This window comes from Sarcophilus harrisii, chromosome 1 (assembly GCF_902635505.1).
Source record: "Sarcophilus harrisii chromosome 1, mSarHar1.11, whole genome shotgun sequence".
NCBI classification, from domain to species: Eukaryota; Metazoa; Chordata; class Mammalia; order Dasyuromorphia; family Dasyuridae; genus Sarcophilus; species Sarcophilus harrisii.
The window spans coordinates 202,695,887-202,720,756 of record NC_045426.1 but is presented as its reverse complement, the minus strand read 5'-3'; the positions used below and the strand labels follow the sequence as shown (position 1 = coordinate 202,720,756).

The window sequence follows — 24,870 nt, the reverse complement described above, 5'->3', positions numbered from 1 at the left end:
GCTTTATCCATTTAAAATGGCAATCTTTCTAAAGTAAATCACATCATTCCCTGCCTCTCTTCAAGGAATATATAAAATACCTTTTATATATTTTATTACAGTTGCATATGTAATAAAAATTTGAATTCCTGAAGGGTTTAATTATGTGTGGTTATCATTATACTGTATAGAATATTGTCTTCTAAGCCTATTGAAGTATATTAATCAGTTTTCCCCTAGCCTAACTGCCTTATAACTCCTGTTCATTTTAGTTCTTATGTTTGCTGTTTACAATGTTACAATTTTTATCTTCTTTTCCATTAGGCTTTTATCTATCTCTACTCAGGGCTCTGCCTCTCCCTTCTTCTAACAGCTGTGCTCTCCACCTTCCAATTGAATTGGACCATTCATTTTATTTGCTACTGCCTGAGAAAATGGCAGTGTTCTATAATCCTTAGGCTATTTCCCATTCTATATTATCTATTATCTATGATGTCTACAGGTAGTAGCCCTAATATTTGACACCTAAGAGGTTCATTTGCAGAAGCAAATGCAGAAGCAAAAAAGATGTTAAACAGCACTATTGATGCAAGTTTAATAATCAAATGAAATCAAATCAGATTTTGTTATTTTCATCAAAACTCCCTTCTTCTTTAAATTTCATGGGAAATATTTTTAAATCTAGTTGCCACATAGTTAATCCTACTTCTCTCAATTCCAGATAAATTTCATTTAGATGTCATAATAGCTGTACATTTTGTTACATTCTGTAAGATTTTGTTATACTTTTGAAGTTTAAAAATGCTATAAACATAAAAATTATCATTTTCACACTGAATCTTTGTATCTGAGAATTGAATCTTTTGTTCATCTCTTCTTTTTATTAGGAATGCTTGAAAGTCTTTTATTTTATTGAATGTCTATAAGATTATACTCAGTTTCACTGGGCAGGTGATCCTTGGTTATAATCCTGTCATCTCCTTTGCCTTCTAGGATATCAAATTCTAAGTCCCAGAGTCCTTCAATGTAGAAAGCTGCTAAATCCTGTGTAATCCTGAGTATAGCTCTGTGATATTTGAAGTATTTCTTTCTGGCTGCTTTGCAGTATTTTTTCTTTGACATGGAAGTTCTGGAATTTGACTATAACATTCCTGTGAGGTTTTTTTTTTTTGTTTGTTTGTTTATCTCTTTGAGGAGGTGATTGTTGGCCTCTTTTAGTTTTGAGTTTATACTCTGGTTCTAAAATAGCAGGGCAGCTTTCCTTGATAATTTCTTGAACTATATATAGGTTTTTTTTTTTTTTTTTTTTTTTTTTTTTTGATCATGGCTTTAAATAGTCTGATAATTCTTAAGTTATTTCTCTTGAGTCTGTTTTCCAGGTCAGTTGTTTTTCCAATGAAATATTTCACATTTTCTTCTATTTTTTTTTTCATTCTTTTGATTTTGTTTTACTGTTTCTTGATATCTTATGGAGTAACTAGCTTTCAACTTGTTGATTTCTATTTCTGAGGAATTATTTTCTTCAGTGAGCTTTTGTGTCTCCTTTTCCATTTGGCCAGTTCTGTTTTTTAGGAAGTTGTTTCTTTCAGTGGATTTTGATATCTTTTCCCATTTTTTTTCTTTACCAAGCTGTTGCCTCTTTTTTTTTCTTTTTTTTTTTTTTTAATGATTTTCTCATATAACTCACCTTCTTTGCACAGTTTTTCTTCTACTTATTTTTAATGTCCTTTTTTGAGCTCTTCCAAAAGTTCTTTTTTGGGCCCAAAACCAATTTACATTTATCTTTGAGACTTTGCATGTAGATGTTTTGACATTATTGTCCATTCTGTGTTTGTGTTTTGAGCTTCCCTTTTACCATCATAATATTCTGTGGGCAGGTAAAGTTCTTTTTCTTTCTTTTTGCTCATTTTTCAACTTTTTTTTTGTTACTTTTTTGTTAAAGTTGGGCTTTGCTCCTGAATTGGAGGGGACACTGTTGCAAGCTTCCTACATGGGGTTTTAAGAACTTTCCACTGGTCTATGTTGGAACCTTGCCACTGGTGTGCATTGAGGGCTAGGTGACCTCACTGTTGGACTGCTCTGAGGGCTATGGACCCTAGCTGCTAGACTGTACCTGAGAAAAGGGATCTCTTGTCTCTTTGGTCTTTGCTGGGAGCCAGAAGCTGTGGGGCCATGGGGCCTCTCTGCTGGATTGTACTAATGGTTTTAAAGCTTCATTTCTAGTCTGTAGGAGGGGCCAAAAGCTATAAGACTGTGCTCCTGGATGACATTGGGAATTAGGATCCACAAGGCCTTGCTGCAGAACTCTGCTGGGGGCCACAGGCTCACTGGTCCTAAGGATTAGGGCCTAACTGCTGATCTGCTAGAGTATAACCTGTTTCTGGCTTGCCTAGACTAGACTGCATTCCTCTTTTATCCTCTTGAGACAGAATTTTCACTGTCTTGGACAGTTTTACCCCATCCTGGTTTTGGTTCTGCCATTTCAACATTCATTTTAAGGAATTATTTTATAGTTTGGGGAGACGAATTTGGGAGAATTCATGCAAACTTTTTGCCTTACTCTGCCGTCTTGGCCTCACTCACAAATTCTTCCACAAAGAATCTTTGAATTACTCTTGTTTTGGTAGCCATGAATTTGGAAACTAGAAGCTTCACTGAGAAACCAGAAGTTCGTGTGTGTGTGTGTGTGCATACATGTATGTATGTATGTATATGTATGTGTATGCAAACTCAAAAATGTAAAACCTAGATCTTATATAGATAACAGAGAAATTGCAGAACTTAAAACAATGCATGATGATCAATTTAGTGAAAATGACTTATGTTTGAAAAGCATTTAAAAAACAATGCATGTACATCGCCAGCCACTAACCTTTATCTTGTAAAATTGCAAAGAGAAAAATAAGTATACATGTGAAATTATTCTTAACATAATGTCATAGAAATCAAGTCTTATCAAACATAATCTTGAATTATTAAAAGTGGGCAAAAGATAGGGTAAGTTTTCCAATTATAGCAGTGAAATAAATCGAGACAAAAAAGAAATTGAATTCCAGATCTTTGTTTCACAATAAAAATGAATTATATTAATATGAGCCCATATTTGAAACTTGTGTCTTTTTGGTGTGGATTTAGTATATGGAAAGAAATCATTGGAACAAAGAAAAATCATTATTAAGTCACCTGGAATATCATGCCACATATATGTACATGAAGGAAACTACATTAGAAATTGAAATGAGAATAATGAAAATTTCACAAAATATGAGAAACATAGGAAAAAAGATGATTTATCTGTCACTATACCTTACCTTTCTGCAAATACTTAAAAGTATTTTATATTATCTAAATATTGATGAAACTACAGTTATAGGACAAAGTAAGTAATTATTTGATCATATATAGAGAACCAAATAGTGGAAGATTTCCAAGCCATATTCAGGCCTCAGAATATTTGAGTGCACAAAGTTTGAACAAGTTGAATAGTAGCTGCATAATGTCATGAATCTTAATTCTAAACATATGAGGAAGAAGACTATGCACTGGTTTGTATATGCTGTTTGTAGTACCTATAGCATGGAGAAATTGACTCTAAAGGAACAGAGCGCCTGGGACACACTGAAGGTGCTAATTTGTAACAATAAATGTTGATTGATTGATTGATTATAGTGAAAAAGAATGTTGAAATTGCAGTTAGGAGCATTGATTTCAAATCCTGGTTTAGCCTCTATTAGTTGTTTTAACCTGAGGCAAATCACCTAGCCTTACTAGCCTAACTCTTCTAATCTATAAAAAGAAGATAATAAAGCTCTCCCTGCATGAATACCCCTCTGCAACCCAGTGACCAGGCCTCCTTTCTGGTTCCTTTGCACAGGAAAACATATCCTGACTCCCAGCATTTTCACTGATTGTTCTTTATAACTAAAACTCTTTCCCTCTTCATTTCTGCCTCCTGGCTTCTCTGATGTTTTTTTTTAACCCAGCTCAAATCTCACTTTTAAAATGCCTTTCCCAATTATAATTTAATTATAATTATATAATGTATATAATAATATATAATTATAAAATTAAATTAACATTAGTATCTCTCTCTATTGATTAGCTCCAGATTTTCCTGTATCTGCCTTGTTTACATATAGTTGTTTGCATGTTGTCCTCTCTATTAGACTGTGAGGTCCTCAGACCAGGAACTGATTTTTGCTTTTCTTTGTATCCTCAGTACTTGGCACAGTGCTTGGCACATAGTTGGCACTTGCTAATGTTTACTGATTAGCTGACCCACTTCAATGGGTTATCCTGATGAAAATGCTGTATGAACCTTAAAGTATTATATATATGTGTGTGTGTTATTTATCAAATGGTTTTGGTTGGAATGATTGTCCTTTGCAGCAGTGAAGAACATACCACAATTCATTTCTCTATTGCTTCCAAGAAAACATATATCTGGTATAGTCCTATAGGAGAAAAGGACTTTTAAAAGAACTCATAACTCTGTCATCTCTAGACCATTCTGTGTTCTAGATATAAGTACACATCAACTGTGTAGCTGAACATTTTGTACATTATAAACATTTAAATAATCCTGAGGCTCATTGAAAATGGACATATAAAATAAAGGGGAGAGGAGGAGGGATCAAGAAAAGAGGAGAGAAGGGGGAAAGGAGCAAGGAATTAAAAAGAGAGCAACCATAAGATTATACCTTTAGAATTAAAAGGGACTTTAGATATCATGTGATCCAATTCTGATTTTATAGACAAGTAAACTAAAATCAAGAGGGATTAAGTAATTTGTCCAAGGTTACACAGACCTTGTGTAACCTTGCTTAATAGCAGCATGGTTAGGATTTGAACTCAGAACCTCTAACTACAAATCCATTGTTCTATCTATTGTACTGCATAGATAAATCATCATAAATAATGATTTAAAAAAAAACATTACTACATGTATTTATATTTGTAGCATTCCCTCACGTTTTACTCTCCCAATTCCTTTTCACACTGGCAGACTGGATCCCCAGAAGTCAATCTAATTATTCATTTTCTTAGATTCCAGAGGAAATCCTGAGGGGCTGAAGTTTCTAATATTCTTTCTCATGCACTTCTCCTCCTCTACCCTTACTACCTCTGCTCCTCTTGGTAATGATTAACCAATTAACCAGTCTCCTTAATATCAGTCAACTAGGTGATATCAATTAGATTTTTAAAAGAATATTTTATGAAAAGTTATAAAAGGAATAGAAGTTACAGAAACATTCCTTCAGACTGGGACTTTAGCTCTCCTGTTTGCACATTGTCCTTAGGAAGAAAATGGGCACAAACTTTAATCACAAAAGTTTTGAAATATATACATTGGAAATATATCAGCTGAGGAATACTTCCTGACTCTGAGAGTTATTTTTTTCCTTCATGGTTTCTTCCCAAATTCATCTCTGTAGCCAGTAGATAATTCCTTCCCTTGCTCACATTTTGGCTGATACTTTGGTGGGTTCAGATGCTGCTGCTACTAGAAATTATGTTACTAACTCTAGTTGTGATACCTCTCATGACTTCTGGACTGAAGCTTAACAACGTTTCAAAATCTTAAACTAGTCAGTTTTGTCCCTAAATACTCAGTCATCTATGATCTAAAAAAAAAAAAAAATACATGAGAAGAAAGAAATCTGATGTAGTATATAGTAGCCAATGGGATTAAAATAAGGCCTCTGATTATACTGCTACTCCCTCCACCTGAAAATATACATTTCTTTCTCATGTGAAAGTTCCTGGAAAAAAGAATGAGAAATTGTCCTCTTGAACCTTTTGTATTTATATTCATTTCTGACTCAGTCTTTACCAAACCATTAGTCTTCTCAAATTTTTCTAGATTACTCTGTGTGGATCTCTCTTTTGTTTAGTGGAGAAAGCACCAGACTTGAGTCAGAAAAGTTCTGGATTCAAATTGGATCATTGTGACCTTGAGCAAGTAACTGATGTACTCTGAGCTATAGTTTCTTCCTCTCCAAATTGGGAATACCAGTGCTAGCAGCACCCACCTACTAAAGTAAATGAGGAAAATAACTGTAAATCTTAAAGCCTATAGAAATCTGAGCAGTTATTTTGTACTAGAAAGTAAGGACTCCTGAGAAAAAATTGATATTTATCTTTATAAATACATATTGCCTGGTATAGTGCATTCAGAGTGTACTATTTAATAATTAATTTATTAATAAATATTGAATTTAATTGACTTTTAATGCTCTTTGCATCATTGCTTTGCATGTTTGTGGGGAAAGGTGGAAATGTTCTACTTGAAATGATAATAACTGACATTTATTCATCTGATAATTACAGAATATTAAGGTGAAAGCTACTTGTATATTTTTTATGTGTTTCATCCATAGAAGAGCATGTATTAGAATTAATTTTAGAAAATGAATAGATTAGAATTAGTGACAAATATGGTAAAACTTATTTAATAAGTTGTATACTCATTTTTTCTGTCACTTAAAGAAAATTTTTTTTTTCTTAAGTGCAGCCTTTGGAACTATTATAGTTGTCTTTAAGACAATCTCCCAGATTAAGGGGAAAGGTTGTTTACCTTGTTTTATTTTGTTTATTATTTTATTTTTTAAGTAATAAGTTTTTAAAATTAATCTCTCTTCTACTAACCCCTTCCTCTATTGAGCAAATTTTAAAAAATAACCCTCTCAAAAAACCGATTCCTCAGTTCATATCTACATACTCTGTCAAAACATGCTCTCATATTAGTCATGTCTGAACATATGTCTCTGCATTTTCTACTTTCACATCTCTTGTCAAGAGATGAGTTGCATGTTTTTTTCATGGGGGGGGCTCATGACATAACTACATTGATCAGTTTTAACGTCTTTAAAAGTTTTTTTAAGTTATTCTTTCTCTATAATGTTTTTATTTTTCAAAAGAAATTTTATGGCAGCAGAGGTCTAGTACTGAAAGTAGCTTTAAAAAATAAAGAAAAGGAAATTAGGAAAGGAGATCAAGGGACGGATTAGTCCTAAAGGGGGGGGGGGGTAAAAAAAGCATGTAAAATTTTTTATAGTTCTTTTTGCAGTGGCAAAGGATTGGTAACTCAAGGAAAAGCCCATCATTTAGGCACTGTATATTGTGCTTTACATTATATCTTTGTGTGTGTGTGTGTGTGCATTTTTGTATATCAGAATACTCTTATACAGTAGGAAATGACTTATTGGGAGGGAAGAAGAGTCAAGATTGATGAATGAGAGGAAGTATTTTTGTCCCCAGCATATCTCTTCCTTATCAACCTAAAACTGCTGGAGTAAATTCCAATGAGGAAAGCCAAGGAAAAGTCACAGTGAGTCAATTTTCTAGTCCATGGCAGCTTAAGAAGACAAAGAAATCTGTGGACACTGAGGTAGGAGCTAGCCAGGAGGGCAGCTTGGCAGTCATAGCAGAGGGGACAGGAATTATTTCTGTAACCAAGGGTAGAAAAGGGGCCCAAGATAAAGCATTAAGGCAGGAAACACTGGGGTAGTTTCCTAGGAAAGAGATCCTAGGAGACCACTGAAATAACATTGGGAGCAGAAAAAGGTTCCATCTGGCAGCTCTGTCACCTATTACCTAGTTAAAGGTCATAGATCAGAGGCAGAGAGAAATAGTCCCTAGAATATATTGTTCCTGTTAAGTTTTAAGCAAGAAATAAATTTCAGAAATGTAGAATATGAACCCAGAAGCAGAGCAGCAGAGTCATAAGCAGAGTCAGAGCTTTATTATTTCTTTCACATATATATGCATATATATATAATTTTATATCTTCAGAAAACACTTGACCTTTGAAATATGTAGGTACTTGAGAAAGGAAATAATGTTTTGTTGTTGAATCATCACCTGTTTTGAGCTAAAAATATTTCATAATTTATTTTTTATGACTAATTTTTATTTGTTTCTCCATATGCCTCTGAGACTTGCTTTTTATTTATTACTTGATCAATATTTATTTAAAATTTAAACACAAGAACAGACTCACTGAGATTTAGTATCTCATTTAACAATATGTCCTAAGTGTCATAGTGTTATCTTACTGAGAACAGTAGAACATCAACTGAAGGGCATAAAATTCAATTATAGAGCACAAATGTAAACTTTATAGATTAAACACAATGGTTAAGTGCATGAAAATATTAACAAAGTTTTTCCAATTAAATTTAGAACTGAAATGTGAGCTATTGCTGTTTGCTTTGGTCTTAGAAATGCTGATATGTTTTTATGCTTTTAGATTCATTATTAAAAGAATTCCCTATTATATGTAAGATATTTGTGTGACACAGATAAAGAGATTATTGATTTAGAGTAGGAGAATCTAAATTCAGATTCTCAATCTTTCACTTACTACTTCAGTTACCTTGGTCAAATCACTTAATTTCTTTAGGCCTTGGTTTACTCATCTGTAAACTGAGAAGTTGATTTAGAAGGCTTCTGTAATTTCTAGCTTCACAATCCTATGATTTTGACTCTTAATCTTTTTATACTATATGAAATTTAGTTATCTAAATGTTGACTTAATTATTTCTAAAAGTGAATTGATATCCTTAGAAATTAGACTTCATTTTATGTATCATCAAATCACAGAATTTTAGCATTAGGAGAGACTTCATTGGCATTTTAGTCCAACTTATACCTAAAATATATACCCAATTAAACTCATGAAACAGTCATCCAGTTATTGCTGCAAGATTTCCAATGGAAAGTAACCACTGCCTCATGAAACAGCAACCAATTGGATTTTTGAACTGTCTTAATTATTAGGAAGATTTTCCTGACATTAAGTCCTAATTTTCCTTTTTGAGACTTTAATCTATTTGTCCTGATTCTATTCTATGGAACCAAAAAGAACAATTCTAATTGTTCTTCCATTAATTTTTAGATATCTAAATATAGCTTTTATATTTTCTTGCAAGTCTTCCAGTTCTTTTGCTACCTCTACCTCCTTCTCCACCTCAGTTTATCAACACACAGGGTGATCATAGCCTTACTTTCACCATTACTCTCAAATGTTATATGTCCATGATTAATGATGAGCTCTGATGTGCTTGATCATAGTATAACATTTCATTTCACCTTATGTCTTATTCCCCTTAAACCTATTCATTATATTTACTGACTAATTATTCCTTATCTTTTAGTATTTTCCCAAGTTATTGCCCTTGTTTTGGCTATATTTTTTTCCTCTTCCCACTCTCTACCTTATAAGTAAATAGTTCAAATTTTCACTGTTCTCTGCTTTTGAATTCCTTCCCCAATCCCAATCCTGGGATACACCTACTATCTACTTTGCTATCTACTGACTCTGTAGAGGGTCACAGTCAGTGGGGAAACTCTGGGTAAGGTATAAGACCCTTGAGCCCAGAGGCAACCTCCTAACAAAGTCTGGTTCACCCCCCCCCCATTTTCCCTAAGGGCTCTCGGCCTTTCTGAGAAGTCAGGAGGTGGTGACAACCTGTGTTGAGATTGAAGCAGAGTGATACCAGATGGCAAGCTATGTACAATACCAAGTTGTTTATATGGACCTACTTGTGCAGTGTTGTTTTTGTTACATTATATGAAAGGGAAGGCCCTTGAAATAAACAAACTCCATTTTCCCACCATCCTCAGGAATTCCGCCTCATCATTTCTCCACTAGGAAGGTATATTTTAATCACCCTGTGATGGGAGCTCCAGAAAGCGAGGGTATGTTTTGTCACCCCAACTTGGGGGCTCTGGAAAACAGGACACAATATGACTCAGTTGGAGAAAGTCTTGGAACTGTTTTGACTGGGTCCATTACACATTTATGTTATCTAATCTCAATTGATCCATCTCTGAAGCAATATAGTTCTCCTGTTCATTCCTAATAGATTCTTTATCAAAGTTCTCTTGAGAATTGCTCCAAACCTTATCTTATCTCCTCAAAACTCCCATACATTACTTCCACACTATTTACTCTTTGCAGTTGAGGACATTGTGTCACACTTTGCAAAGAAATAGAGGCTATTGTTCATTAATTTCCTTTTCTCCTCTATATCTCAATTGATTTTATCTTCTCCATTCTCTTCTTTATAATAATATCTAATGAAGCAATAAGTAATCCTAATTCTTACCAAGGTTGTTGTCCCTTAGTTGTACCCTTAGTCCCTTTTTCTCCTTTCTTCTCCAGCAAATTCCCCAAAATCATATTTTCTGTCTCTAACTTTAAGCATTCTCTATCCAGTGATTTGATTCCTTTTCTATTGCCTATACATATGTATACCATTCTCCAGTGTTGATGAAATCTTTACTTGACCCTATTGTCTCTTCAAACTATTGACTTATAAAAATCTCTTTCTTTTTACAACCAAACTCTTAGAAAAAGCCATTTATGTCTGTTGCTTCTACTTGATATTCTCTAACTCAGAGCTCAAACTCTGGTCATCCTGTTTCTAATCGTAACAATGGGTATGCCACAAGATTTTTTCCTGTATCTTTTTTTTATTCTCTTTCTATAAACTCTCATTTGGTGATCTTATCTGCATCCCTTCCCTGAAGATAAATCCTAGCTATATAGACATCTGTACACCTTAGCACTGTAATCCTCTCTGCCTGGAATGTTTTCCTTCTTTATCTCCACCTGTAAGATCCTTAAGGTTTTTTTTTTTGTTTGTTTGTTTTGAAATATACTTTAAGCATCACTTTCCACATGAAAGCATAATTCTTGATTTCTACTTCTGCTAATACCTTCCTCAACATTTAACTTTGTATTATGGAATGTCTAAAAAATCTTAGTTCAATTTTAAGCTACAAAATTTGTACTCCTTAAGCTACAAAAGTTTAAAACCGCTCAGAAACTTTTGGGACATGCATTTATATTTATAACCATTTATATTCATATAACCACGCTGGTTCTCCTAGTAGAGGGCAGCTAGGTGGTGTGAGGGATAGAGTGCTAGGCCTGAAATTGGGAAGACCTGAGTTCAGATATGGTCTCAGACATTTACTAACTATGTGATCCTGGGCAAGTCACTTAACCGTGCTTGGCTCAGTGCATCATTCATCAAATGAGCTAGAGAAAGAAATATCAAACCATTGCAGTATTTTTGCCTAGAAAATCCTACATGAAGTGACAAAAAGTCAGACACAATTGAAAACTGGACAATTCTCCTAATAGAAAACAAGCTCCTCATTTTTGTCTTTATAGCTCAAATACCTAGCACAATTACTGGCAAAAGGAATCTGTAATAAATGCTTCTTGCTGATAAATTGCCACTCTTTGGATTTTCAATATTCCTTCTTAACTATGACACCCAGAAATGATTATAGTATTCCAATGTGGTCTTTTAAAAACAAAATACAATCACACTGCCACCTACTTATTCCTGGAAACTCTACCTTTCTTAATGTAGCCCAAGAATACACCACTACTTTTGGTTGACATATCACACTGTTGTTTTATATTATTATCATAGCCTACTAAAATCTTCACATCTTTTAAACAAATTTCTTTCTAGATGGACAGTCAATAAAAACTGTCCTGTCAAGACATTATTTTTAGAATTGGAGAACTGCAGGACTCTAAAGAGAAGAGAATAGGTCCTCTCCTAAAAGAAGCTTTTTTTTTCCTATTGTCAATGCTGCTTGTAATATGATGCTTCAATATATCTCTCTTTTTTTAAATTTTTAATAGCTTTTTATTTACAAGTTATATATGCATGGGTAATTTTACAGCATTGACAATTACCAACCTTTTGTTCCAATTTTTCCCCTCCTTCCCCCCACTCCCTCCCCTAGATGGCAGGATGACCAATACATGTTAAATATATTCAAGTATAAATTAAATACAAAATAAGTATACATGTCCAAACTGTTATTTTGCTGTACAAAAAGAATCAGACTCTGAAATATTGTACAATTAGCCTGTGAAGAAAATCAAAAAATGCAGGCAGGCAAAAATATAGGGATTGGGAATTGGTTCTTAGTCATCTCCCGGAGTTCTTTTGCTGGGTGTAGCTGGTTCAGTTCATTACTGCTCCATTAGAAATGATTTGGTTCATCTCATTGCTGAAGATGGCCAGGTGCATCATATAGGATTGTTGTTGAAGTATATAATGATTTCCTGGTCCTGCTCTTTTCACTCAGCATCAGTTTGTGTAAGTCTTTTCAGGCCTTTCTGAAATCATCCTGTTGGTCATTTCTTACTGAACAATAATATTCCATAATATTCATATATCACAATTTATTCAGCCATTCTCCTACTGATGGGCATCCACTCAGTTTCCAGTTTCTGGCCGCTACAAAGAGACCTGCCACAAACATTCTTACACATACAGATCCCTTTCCCTTCTTTAAGATCTCTTTGGGATATAAGCCCAGTAGTAACACTGCTGGATCAAAGGGTATGCACAATTTGACAACTTTTTGAGCATAGTTCCAAATCAATCTCCAGAATGGTTGGATGTATTCACAATTCCACCAACAGTGTATCAATGTCTCTGTTTTCCCACATTCCCTCCTACATTCCGCATTATCTTTCCCTGTCATTCTAGCCTGTCTGACAGGTGTGTAGTGGTATCTTAGAGTTGCCTTAATTTGCATTTCTCTGATTAATAATGACTTGGAGCATCTTTTCATATGGCTAGAAATAGTTTCAATTTCTTCATCTGAGAATTGTCTGTTCATATCCTTTGACCATTTATCAATTGGAGAATGGCTTGATTTCTTATAAATTAGACTCAGTTCTCTATATATTTTGGAAATGAGGCCTTTATCAGAACTTTTGACTGTAAAAATGTTTTCCCAGTTTATTGCTGCCCTTCTAATCTTGTCTGCATTGGTTTTGGTTGTACAAAAACTTTTCAATTTGATATAATCAAAATTTTCTATTTTGTGATCAGTAATGATCTCTAGTTCTTCTTTTGTCATAAATTCCTTCCTCTTCCACAGGTCTGAGAGATAAACTATCCTGTGTTCCTCTAATTTATTTATAATCTCATTCTTTATGCCTAGGTCATAAACCCATTTGAACCTTATCTTGGTGTAAGGTGTTAAGTATGGGTCAATGCCTAGTTTCTGCCACAATATATCTCTTTTAAAAAGCTTTCTTACAAAGTAGATATTTCTTTTACTCTTTTTCTTTGTGAGAGATACTGAATTAGAAACATGGTAAATGATATATGAATGAAATCACAAAAAGAGAAAACACTATCTCTACCATCTAATCATTTCTGATTCACTGTATTTAATATATTAAGTTACTCACAAAGGGAGAGGTACAACATTGCACATTTCAGGGCTAAAGAAAATAAGCACTATAGAGGGAAGGTTTTAATTATAAGTTGAGATTCTTTGGGAATTTTTATAGCTTCTTCCAAATTTTAATTTACTATTGAATATTTGGTTTCCAATCACTTTGAAAGAAAATATGAGGCTTGGTATTCAGATTACTTTATGCAGTGACCTCTTACATCTTCCTAGAAACATCCCGCTCTATCAGTCTCTTAACTTTTTCTTGTAATAAAACATTTTTTGACACCAACTTCATATATGACATTCATTTAGGTACATTGGATACCTATCTTTTCTCTAGCAGATGGAAAACAAGCACATCTCCTTATGCTCACAACATAGACATCTGTATTTTAGGCATACATGTTTTGGGTCAGGTGTATTGACACAGCTCTTCATTGCTCTTTTATCTTATGTGCAAGTTTAATTATTTGGAAATTCTACTATTACATGACTTGAATTCATATACAATTATGAGAAAAATAAGATTAAGAAGATTTTTGTCAAAAATAAACTGAAGGTCATTGAAACATTACACAATTTTTCAAATGTAGCCCAACCTATTGTTCTCCTGTTCAGTTCTAAGCCCAATTCATTCATTGCCTACATGCAGTATCTTTTAAAGATATATGCTTAGCTCTATGATTTGTCTATACAACTATATATTATTTGGACAATAGGCTATTTTCATCCACTAAGTTTTTCTTGTGTAGGTACTCTCAACTCTTTTAAATGCTTATTTCATTTAGTATGCTCTGCCATATTCTGGGGCTTAATACAAGTCAGCAAAAGTTTACTCCAAAATAGGAGCATCTGGAGAAATTCACTATTTATAGAAAGTTCGTCATCCATTTGGTGACCTTCTAGAACAGTGGTAAACACATTTAAGCAAACAAATATAACATTGTATACCATAGAATCATAGGATTTAGAGCAAGAACTTTTGAGCCCATCCAATAAAGCCTCCTCATTTTACAGATGAGGAACTGAGATAACTAGAGAAGTTGTGAATAGCTCAAGAGCACACTTATAAATGGTGTAGTTGTGATTTAAACTTAAGTTCTCTGATTTCAAGTCCAGCACAATTTCTACTCTCTAATACTATCTTTCTTCAGATATCTAAAGCTATCTGTGGAATACACCAATTAAAGGACTAGAGAAAACTCTTTAAAAACAAAACCAAAACAACTTAACTCTTTACCCAGCTTTTCTTTTTTTGTGGTGTCCAGTAACATAAACCATGGTATATACTCTACTTCTTTCTTGTCCTTTATTCTAAGTTTTGCTTTAAAGAGGGGTAAAGGTTAGCTAAGGATGAATGAAAATTTAAGAATAGAGAGCTCACTCTCTGATTGTTGGTCTTTTTTTTTTCTAACTGGGTTCTATGAGCTATTATGATTGAAATTACTTTTTCTCTAATATAGACCACATAAAATAGAGAAAATTAACCTGAGATTGTTATATTTCTTCTAAGCTAAAAAAGGGAAAAAAAAAAAAAAAAAAAAAGCAAATTTTCCCAACAGCTTATTAACTATCCAGAGAGAAAAGGAATAGGGAGAATAGAATGGTGGTTATTAAGATTCATAAAATAACTGTCATCAAAGTTATCTCTGTTAGTTTTTGAAGGAATCTTGTATAATTTTGATGTGAGCATGCAATTTGACTCATTTTACTCTACCAAATCAAATGTTGTTTAGTCAATAAATAATAAATACTGTGAGGTCTTATGTTTTATACACCTTTCACTTAATTGTATGAATAAGTTTTATTTGTAAAACCCTGCTTTTTCCTACTTTTATCATGGATAACCTTAATTTAAGGAGTTTATTATTCTCTCAAAAGCTTTTTGCCAGTAGGAAAGAATTGATGATTTTTGATGTTTTCCTCAATTTCCTTTTTATCCAGTCACTTTATAATATACATGATTTTTGGGGGGCAAACATTTGTTATCTTTTGTTCTTTTAAAAATCAATCCCTCAACATTCCTAAACTTCTCTAGCTCAGTTTTTCTGTTTATCTGTAGCGAACCAGAACTCTGGAGAAGTATACTTGAAAGAAGTATGCTTGAAACAAGGTGTTAATTCAGAGGAATTGATGAGATAATGGTTATCTAGTTTACATATACTTAGTACTTAGCATGGTGATGTAACAGTTCTCTGGTTCACACATATTCGGTATGCTGCAATGATGTAATTGTAATAGGATATATAAGAATTGGGAACAGGAAGTCAGACCTAAGGCAGACTGGCAGACTGCTGAAGGAGACTGGGTCAGACTGTAACAGACACAGACTGTGTAAGAGACAATAAAGAATTTGGACTCTGTTCTTGTGGTGTCTATCCTGCTGAGACCAAAGCCCTTCCAGAGGATCTCCAGAAAGCTAGCCCGAATATTACATTTATCCTTGGTCTAATTCAACTTATTTTTCTATATTTGTTTTCCTTAGTGCTATTTTTACTTCTTTATTTAGCCTGTTGAGGAATATGATGTTAGAATCCAAATGTGGTAGTTCTTATTTTATAAATTTTCATTTTCCTTTAATATTTTTTATCTGTTTGCCATCTTTAAGTCAATCAGTAAACATTTATCAAGCACCTGTTATGTGCCAAGTACTATGCTAAGTTCTCAAGATCAGTTCTATGATTTTATACTTAAATAATCTGGGGAGATTTTTGGAAAAATTGAGTCTTTTACCAGGGTTTCTATAAAATTGTTTTTCCCTCCACTACTTCTCACTATTTCATCTGGTGATATTGTTCATTATCTTCTCCCATACTCCATAAGATTTTACAAATGCATTTTTATTGCAAACAAGTTTTGCCCTTGGCTACTATATAATTTGCTTGTCAGAATCAAGTGTTTATTAGCTGTTTTTTTCATTGTTATGATTTATATCAGCAAATACTTAGAAAATGATGGTAATTTATGTTAATGCTTGGTCTTTTATCCACTTCTGGTTTCATGCCATATCTCATTATTTTTTCCAATTTCATAGTGCATTTTATTTTTGCTATAATAAGTAGTTGATAGGGAGGGTCAAACAAGCAAGACAGCTTTGAAATTAATATGTTGAATTTGTGAAATATTTTTTAAAAATCTTTACATGAGTTTTACAGTTTCATACACAATCTTCTTTTATTATATTTCTATTCTTTGTAAACATAAATGTTTGTGATTGATGATTTTGTCAAGTTCAAAATAATTAGTCATTTTTCTTACTATACTCTGAGAGTTAGTTTGGAAAGGACTTCAGCTTCTGTTAGACTTTAATCAACTTAATTTTTGTGATGTTATTTGGTACAGTCCATTTTTAGTGCATCATCTATCTGTATTAAAGAAAGTAGTCACCATATATAGATTCTAAAATGTGTAATCATGTAAATTAATTTTTTTTAGTTGGAGTTTCTTAGAGTTGAACTCTATTCTCACTGATAAAGTGACTGGTCTCTCTGAATTGTATCAGCAAATGGTATAGCATATCATATAAAACATTCTTTTTTGAAGTAGACCTAATTGTATTAGTTTTATATTATAACTTTCTCAATAATATGCACAAAACAGAAAATGAGTGCAAAGTTAAGTGTTGATAGGAATGAACACTAATAATGTAGGAATTCCAAAGATGCTTTTTGTAAGAATTGACACAAGTTGAATCTTAAAGACATCTAGAGGTTACAAAGGTAGAAGTGAAGAGAGGGAACATTCAAATCACAAAGTCTGTACTAAAGACACAAGATGGAATGTCCTATACCAACAGCAAGTTAAACTGTAGTAATGTGTAAAAGAGTAAAATGTGATAGACTTTGAAAGATAGGCCAAATTGTGAAGGGCTTTAAATGCTAACCAAAGGAGTTTATGATCTATCTAGTGGCAATAGGGAGTCACTCTGGCATCTTGAGCAATGGAAGAATCTATGTTTTAGGAATATCTATTTTGTAGTTATTTGGAAAAAAACCTAAAAAATATAAAATATAGTTATCATAAGCATGAAACTAGCTTTCATTGTGTATTAATAGATGTCTTCTATGTTTCCTTTTAACTTAGGGACCTTGCTGCAAGAAACTGCTTGGTAGGGGAAAATCATATTCTAAAAATCAGCGACTTTGGAATGTCTCGTCAAGAAGATGGTGGCATATATTCATCTTCTGGCTTAAAGCAAATTCCCATCAAATGGACTGCTCCAGAGGCCCTCAATTATGGTAAGAATATATTCTTTCTTTCCTTTTAGTGTATAAAATGAGCTACATACAGCATGAAATTATTCACAAGATAGATCATAGAATATGAAGTTTAGTGCAATTTAGAATTATTTTAGCATATATTTGGCGATAATGATGTGTAAACTTCCATGCCATAATACTTTGATATGCATACATAAATTAAATATATAGGAATTATTGGATTTCTTTACCCAGAGAAAATATTTGCACTTCAATGACATTTAAGCATTTTTGATCACTTTGAAAAACACATGATGGTACATACTATTTTAAAAGCATAAAAAAGTATTTTTTTCCCTTCCTCAAAAATATAGGTATCTCTACTAACTCAAGTAGTTGAAGTATATATGCACAGTAATTATAATGCACTGACTCTAATGTGAGGCCCCTGCAACAGAGTAGTTTATATTTGACTATTTTTGACTCAGTAATTATATCTAAAGTTAAGTCACTAAAATTAATCTTGAATTTTTTAGCTCTTCATCATGAAAATTTATATGTTTTCCTAATATCTTTTTGGGGGGTTGGGGAGTGGGGGTGGAGATGTTGTGGGCAGATTTGTACCTGTGATTTACCATTGAGAAAATTTCCCCTTGCCAATGCAGATCAGGAGTGCTGTTTTATAATTTACAGCTTTATTGAATTACTTGTGGTACCCATAGACTAAATGTCATTCAATTTTTAAAAATATTTTTGGCTATACTTTTTATATAACTCTTATGGGGAAAGGAAGATGAAAAATACTTTTTTAAATATAAGAGTTTCTTAACTTGAAATTTTGTGTATTATTTCAAAAGGAAATACAAACCACATCTTATATGGGCTGGGAGTAATATGACCAGCTTGTACTTTAAGAGAAATCCAAAATTGCATTTTCAATAAAGGAAGGCAATAAAGAAAAAGCATTCAAGCCTAGGATTGGTGAATGGGTATAGCATGTCTTAAATAATTTATGAATTCTGATAAATACAATGATCAACTTATAACTCCAGAGGAATTGCTGATGAAGCATAACATGGACACCCATTTTCAGATATGGCCAATGGGTGGATTTATTTTGTTTGATTTGGTACTAGCAGTATATCACCTTGAAAAAAGGGACCCAATTTGCTCACCACCACAAATACCAGCTATCACCATAGGGCAGCTAATCCAAAAGCCTCAACAGTATCAGTACTTTCCAGGCTACTTCTGCTTTTACTTCAGCACTCCCCTGCATCCCTTTACTTTCATCCCCAAAAATCAACCCAATGTAGATAGTGTGATGAGATAGAGATAGAACAAATGAAGACCTAGAAAAGAAAGTAAAAAACCATCAAAATCCTGTCAAATGGTTCAACTTCAGAAGCTGATATGACTTATCAGGGGAAGTAACATCAAAAAAGAGACATTACCATCTGCTTTGCCACTAAACCCTAATAGATGATGGGATCTTTCTATCTTACATGCAGCTAAAACTTGTTGAATTAGAGTTCCTTAAGAGCAGAGCCTCTGCATTCTATTTGTATTTCCAAGGCTTAGCACAGTAATGATTATTTATAACATAATAGCATAACATTATGCATTATTAGTTCTTTTTTTTTAAATTCATTCATCCACTCATTAAGGGTTTTGTTTTTTAAATTTAAGGGGGAAATATATCACATATGTTCTGAGACTTCTATCCTAGATTCCCATTCACATTGGCTATATTGGCTAGCTATTTCTGCCTTAAGGATTCTAGGAATAACTGTGAGGGAATTATAAGTTCGCTCATAAGTTTCTACTGGTGTGCTCCTCACATTGATAATCATTTAATATCAATTGCCAGCAAAAGTTTATAAGCTTTTGGTTGAGGTTATTTATTAATATAGTAAGTACTGTTGCTATACAAACATTTGTTCCAAAAATCTAGGACATTTTCCCCACTATATACTGAGTCTAGTAGAAAGTGGACTAAGAGAGTTCATAGGACCATAGGAGAAGCCACAGCTCTTTTTCTCTTCCTGTGGGGTCATTGGGTTAAGTTTCCTATAGGAATGGCAGAGTTTTCTACTAGACCCCTCCTTTCTCAGGAAGCTACCTTTCCTCAGTGAGTATAGTTTGGTATTTTTTTTCCCCCTCTTGGAACTATATATAAATGTTGCATAAGCCACTGCTCCTTTAAGAACACACACCAAAAACTTATTGGATCTTTGCTGCAATATGCTTGGTTATAAAGTCTTCCAACTTTTTGAAGTTTTTTAGGTCATCCCATTATCCTTTTGTGATAATGCTTCATTTCATTTCATCCTGTAGCTTGATAGGCTCTACTTGTTTCTAATTTGATAAACTAAGTTTTTCTCATATACTTTGATTGATTGGTTGATTGATTCATTAGCGGTTTTTTAAAAACCTGATGGAATGTTATTAATAATATAATGTGTTAGATTAATTAGGGTGAGATGATTGATTTGTTTATTCAACGTACCTCATCCTTACAAGGAAAAGTAGGCCACAGATGCAATTTTTTCCAAAACAGCAAAACATAGAGAACAGAAGGAAATTAGGTGGGACCCAAATAAGATGGTCAACTTTAAAACCCATTGAATTTATTATATGCCTTTTTAATAAAAGCAAGCTGTTTGTTATGGAGATTCATGACTTCATGTATTTATCTCATTTTCTTTTCTTCTTTGCATATGCAAATATTTCTCTTAATTGGAGTTGCCAAGTATAAAGTAACAAAAATTATTTTTAGAAAGTGTAAACTGATCCTTTGTTGATTTCAAACCAAAATTTGACTTCAATATAAAAAATTCCAATATTCCTATATTTAATTAGAGAAAACCATGATTCTGAAATGAACTTAAGGTTAAGCTGGTCCAATATCTACTAACTGGTCTTTATGGGTGAAAAATAATCCAAAATATACCAGAATCTGTTTTGACAGATATTCTGAATAGTTCATCTTTGCATGTTGATACTCAAATTGCAGTATTATTTACCATGCTTGACTTCTAAAATCTTTTCCTTTATTTCTAATTTCTTTAATTCCCTACATTGCTTTCCTTTAATTTTCTTAGCAGAATATTTCAGATCATCTAGCTAAGAAATGGTGGCAAAGAACTCTGGACTTTTGATTAAAATGTATTTGAAATTCAGAGTTGTTATTTTTATTTTTTTGTTGAAGTGAAGTTCTAGTAAATTCAGGATACTGAAAATGAATGAAAAATGAATGCAGCCTTATTAAATAATCACATTTAGTCTCATTTTTTAAAATTGGTGTGAATTTGATGCATATGAGAACTGCATACTAAAATTTATGGTAATACTCTTAGTAACAATGCTGGCAATTGTGATGTAAGTCACCTTCCCCAATTCTGCCCCAGAGACTTGACTTTGACCTGTGATATTTCTTAAAATCCTATTGCCAGAGTGGTATGGAATATTAAATGAAGGTAGTGTAAGTGATGTGGTCAGATATTGACCAGGCATTTCTCCTTCTCAAAAGTGAATCCAACACTCCAAAGATAACTACTCTCTCTCCTCTTGCTTATTTTTCTTCATGCCAGCAAGAGGATTCACTGCAATTTCAAACAACCAATAGCTACCTGTAGTTTTCCATAGTCACTTCTTGAGATTGGAGTTGATATTTCCCTAGGAATAAATTAGGTATGGTGAACAAGAATAGAAAAAAAAAATTCAGGATTATAATGATTTATATTTAACATTTTCTTTGTACAGCCCCAAACACTTTCTGGCTAATTTTTACATCTCTGTTAGAAAATTATGGGCAGACAGCTGATGCACAGCTGCCTAAATGTCTTCCTAATAAGAATTTAGCTCTCTAGACACCAACTTTTGGTTCTACTTAATAAATTATTAAATTGCTGACTCAAAAATGAAATTATTTTGAGTAAGCTATTAAAAGACTTAAAATCTAACTCCATATTTTTTCAAGTTCATTCAAAGTTTTGCTAAAACAGATTTTTATGTTCTGTCTTTCCATTGTCAAATGCTCTTACTGCTGAGAACAAAGCATCCCAACAGAAACCGTCTACAGCAGTGATGGCCAGGTTTAAAAGTCTTTACTGTGAACAGAAAAATTTCAGAAGAAAGGGAGTGGTTCATGAAACTATTTACAAAGAAAGGTCTTTACATGACAAGGACACTCTCTGAAAAGCTATTTCAATATTCAGAGGCCAAAATTTATGTGAATTAATTAGCTTTTCATCCTAGAGTTATTTTTCTAAAGAAAATACTGTTGAATTTTGGGAGGTAAAAACTTTTTTTTTTACACACAATTTTATAGTAGAAGAGTTTTGTATTTGATATTGAGCTTCTTCCTCATTTTTAAAGCCATTTTTTGTTACTGATTTTTCCCCCTTCTTGTATGGTTGCAATGTTGTATCTGACATCTATACAGATCTATGCAGCAAATTGGAAGACTGACGGAGGCTAACTAGAATATATGGAAAATGTGTGTCTAGGACAGTGGGCTATAAAAAAGCTCTACATGAATTTAATAACACTATTCCAAATTAAGTATCATTATTATTACATTACAGTTTTCTTTGTATCCTACCTTATTGAATGAATTAACAAACATGAAAGTTGATATTTTTGCAAAGGACAATTAGAATAAAATATTTTAAATCATGAAATTGATTTCAGAATTTCAAGAATATATTTTTCAGGGGCAGCTAGATGGGATAGCAGATAGAGCACTAGCTCTAAAGTCAAGAAGACTAAGTTCTAATTTAGCTAATTTAGACACTTAATATTCCTTTTTTCCCCTGAGGCAATTGGAGTTAAGTGACTTGCCCAGGGTCACACAGCTAGGAAGTGTTAAGTGTAATGTTAAGTGTCTGAGGTCAGATTTGAACTCAACTCCTCCTGACTTCAGTGCTGTGCTCTATTCACTGCATCGACACTTAGTATTTCTTATCTGTGTGACCCTGGGCAAGTCAATTAACACCAATAGCCTTGCTCCCCCTCCCCCTCCAAAAAAATAATATATTTTTCAGTATGTTACAAGGAAATTTTAATCAAATAGTAGCCTTTTACTTTAATTAGACTTGTGTAACCAAAATATTTTGAAAACATAGCCTGCTAAGATATAAAATTCAGAAATTAAATCATTATTATCAATAGATCATTTCCCTCATTGCCTAAAACACAATTGAAACTTAATAAATGGTTTTGTGATAGCCTTGATGAACCACAGATATGTTCATGATTTTATGTTTTTCTTCTATGTATTGATTTTTCTACATCATATTATCTAACTTTGTGTATAGGTAAGCAGGTTGAAGGATTAGCATGAAGGTCATAATTCACTGAATAACATACTTGCTTAAGAAACTAATTACTTTTAACTTATATTCATTGAATAACTTTAATGAAAAGTACTAAATGACTGATGCTAAATGTTGAAGGGAATTGATATACAGACAAGAAAACTAATCTTACCACCAACAGTATTATGATTATTATAATTACTATCTACTAAGAAGGGTAGCTAATTTAACACAACTGGAAATGATATTCAGTTAAGTGCGCAGAAATCTAAGTGATGTCAAAACCCTTAACACTACTCATACATACTTCCTATGTACCATTTTTATTATCTTCAGAAAAGAAAAAAGGGTAGTTGATTTAAAATAATAATCAAAAATAGGGAAAGGATTGAATTTGTAAATATTAGAATGACAATAAATAGACCAAAAAGGATAGGAAAAAAATAAAGAAATCCATTTGCCAAGTGGTGGAGCTAAACTGGCACTTTTTTTGGCCCTCAATTTGAAAGTAAAATAAAAAAGAGTAATTTGTGATAATCCTTGAAATTCTTGGTACTATGGGAGATTGAAATAGAATTTTGTTAAATTGTTGCTCATAGTTTTTTCTCTTTTGGATTATCTGTCTCCAAATTAATTTACTCATAATATATTTAGTGAGGTGGTTGCATCAAGATATTTTTACAAAATAAGGTGCCATTATTTTAAAGAAGTTGTTTTTATCAGTCACCTATGTAAACGCCCTCTCCATTCAAAACAGAAAAATAAAGCATTTTTGGCAAATGAAAGAATCAGCAAGATAAATGAGACCTTTATACATTAAAAAATCACAAACACCAAAGAATAAAAATTAATGTAAAGAATGTGCTTTGTTGCTTTAAGTTGGTTCATAATTTTAGTGGGCAGAAAACAAGATATCTGAAATCTACCTTGTAAATCTCCGCACAAGCAATGATCTATCTAAATTTATATATTTTCTATAGGAAATAATCATCTGGTTCAAACATCACTTAAAGAACAATTTCACATGCTTGACAAATATTTTTCCTGAAAGGAAAACAAGAGATTTGTTTACATATGTCTGCTATTTAAAGATTGTTAAATAAACTTTTAGAATTAAAGCAGAAACATTGATAATTGTATCCTTTTGGTAATTTAAAAATGTAATGGTAAAAATTTGCATGTTAAAAAATGTTCTTCACCTTTAAATCATCTTCCTATTCACCTTTATTTTTTGTCTGCTCCTTTTTTCCAACCAGGAAGATACAGTTCTGAAAGTGATGTGTGGAGCTTTGGTATCCTTTTGTGGGAAACTTTCAGTTTAGGAGTCTGTCCATATCCTGGGATGACCAATCAACATGCCCGGGAGCAAGTGGAGCAAGGTTAGTATAGTATCAGAGTTAAAATCTTCACAAAAATTCACAAAGTAAATGTGCAAGCAAAAGTTCAGAGAAATTGTCCCAGTTAGTTGTAGCGAGGAATTGAAATGGGGCTCTACAGTTGGGTTGGGCAAGACAAATTGATGATTCTTAAATACTTTTTTAAAAAGAGAATTTAATTACCCTTTGTTAGGAGGAGCTTATAAGAATTTTGTAACATTACTTGAGAAACTTGGGAAATCACACAGTCATGGAACATATATCCATGTGTAGTATGTGCCCTTAAAGTGACCTTAAACATGGTCACTGAGCAAATTATACTGTTCTTAAGAAAAAAACAAAAAACATTTGCAAGAAAATGCCAGATCCTTAAGTAAGGACCAAAAAATGAAGAAAAGATTGTAGGTAGATAGACAGCTGCTTTAACTTTGTTTTTATTTTGGATTTGCTACCCTGTTTTCATGTGCTTTCTCTACAGTATGATGTAGTTGAGGGCAATGACTGATTTCATTTTTGTTTTTATATCCATGAAGCCTAACACAATGCCTGGAATATAACAGATGCTTAATAAATGTACATTGAATTGATTTTATTAATTTATTTTCTTTGTATTCTGTGGGAAAAGTATTAGATGTTTTTGACCTCCCTTACAGGAAATTTACTTTATTTGATAATTTTATGTTCTTGAGTATTAAAATGCCTGTGAGGATTTTATTAATAAAGTCCAACCATTATCCGTATTGGAGAGCAGTACATAGGAAATGC

General features: G+C 32.9%; 1 protein-coding gene across 6 annotated transcripts in view; it reads left to right on the top strand.

Moving 5' to 3' along the window:
* FER (FER tyrosine kinase) overlaps positions 1-24,870 on the top strand; it is a 248,539-nt gene that overhangs the window by 210,120 nt on the left and 13,549 nt on the right. For all 6 annotated transcript variants that reach the window (XM_031968671.1, XM_031968672.1, XM_031968658.1 and 3 more), the window contains 2 exons: positions 17,293-17,447; positions 23,986-24,108. In XM_031968671.1, coding sequence (XP_031824531.1) covers positions 17,293-17,447; positions 23,986-24,108 — 278 coding nt within the window. The remainder of the gene's footprint in view (positions 1-17,292; positions 17,448-23,985; positions 24,109-24,870) is intronic.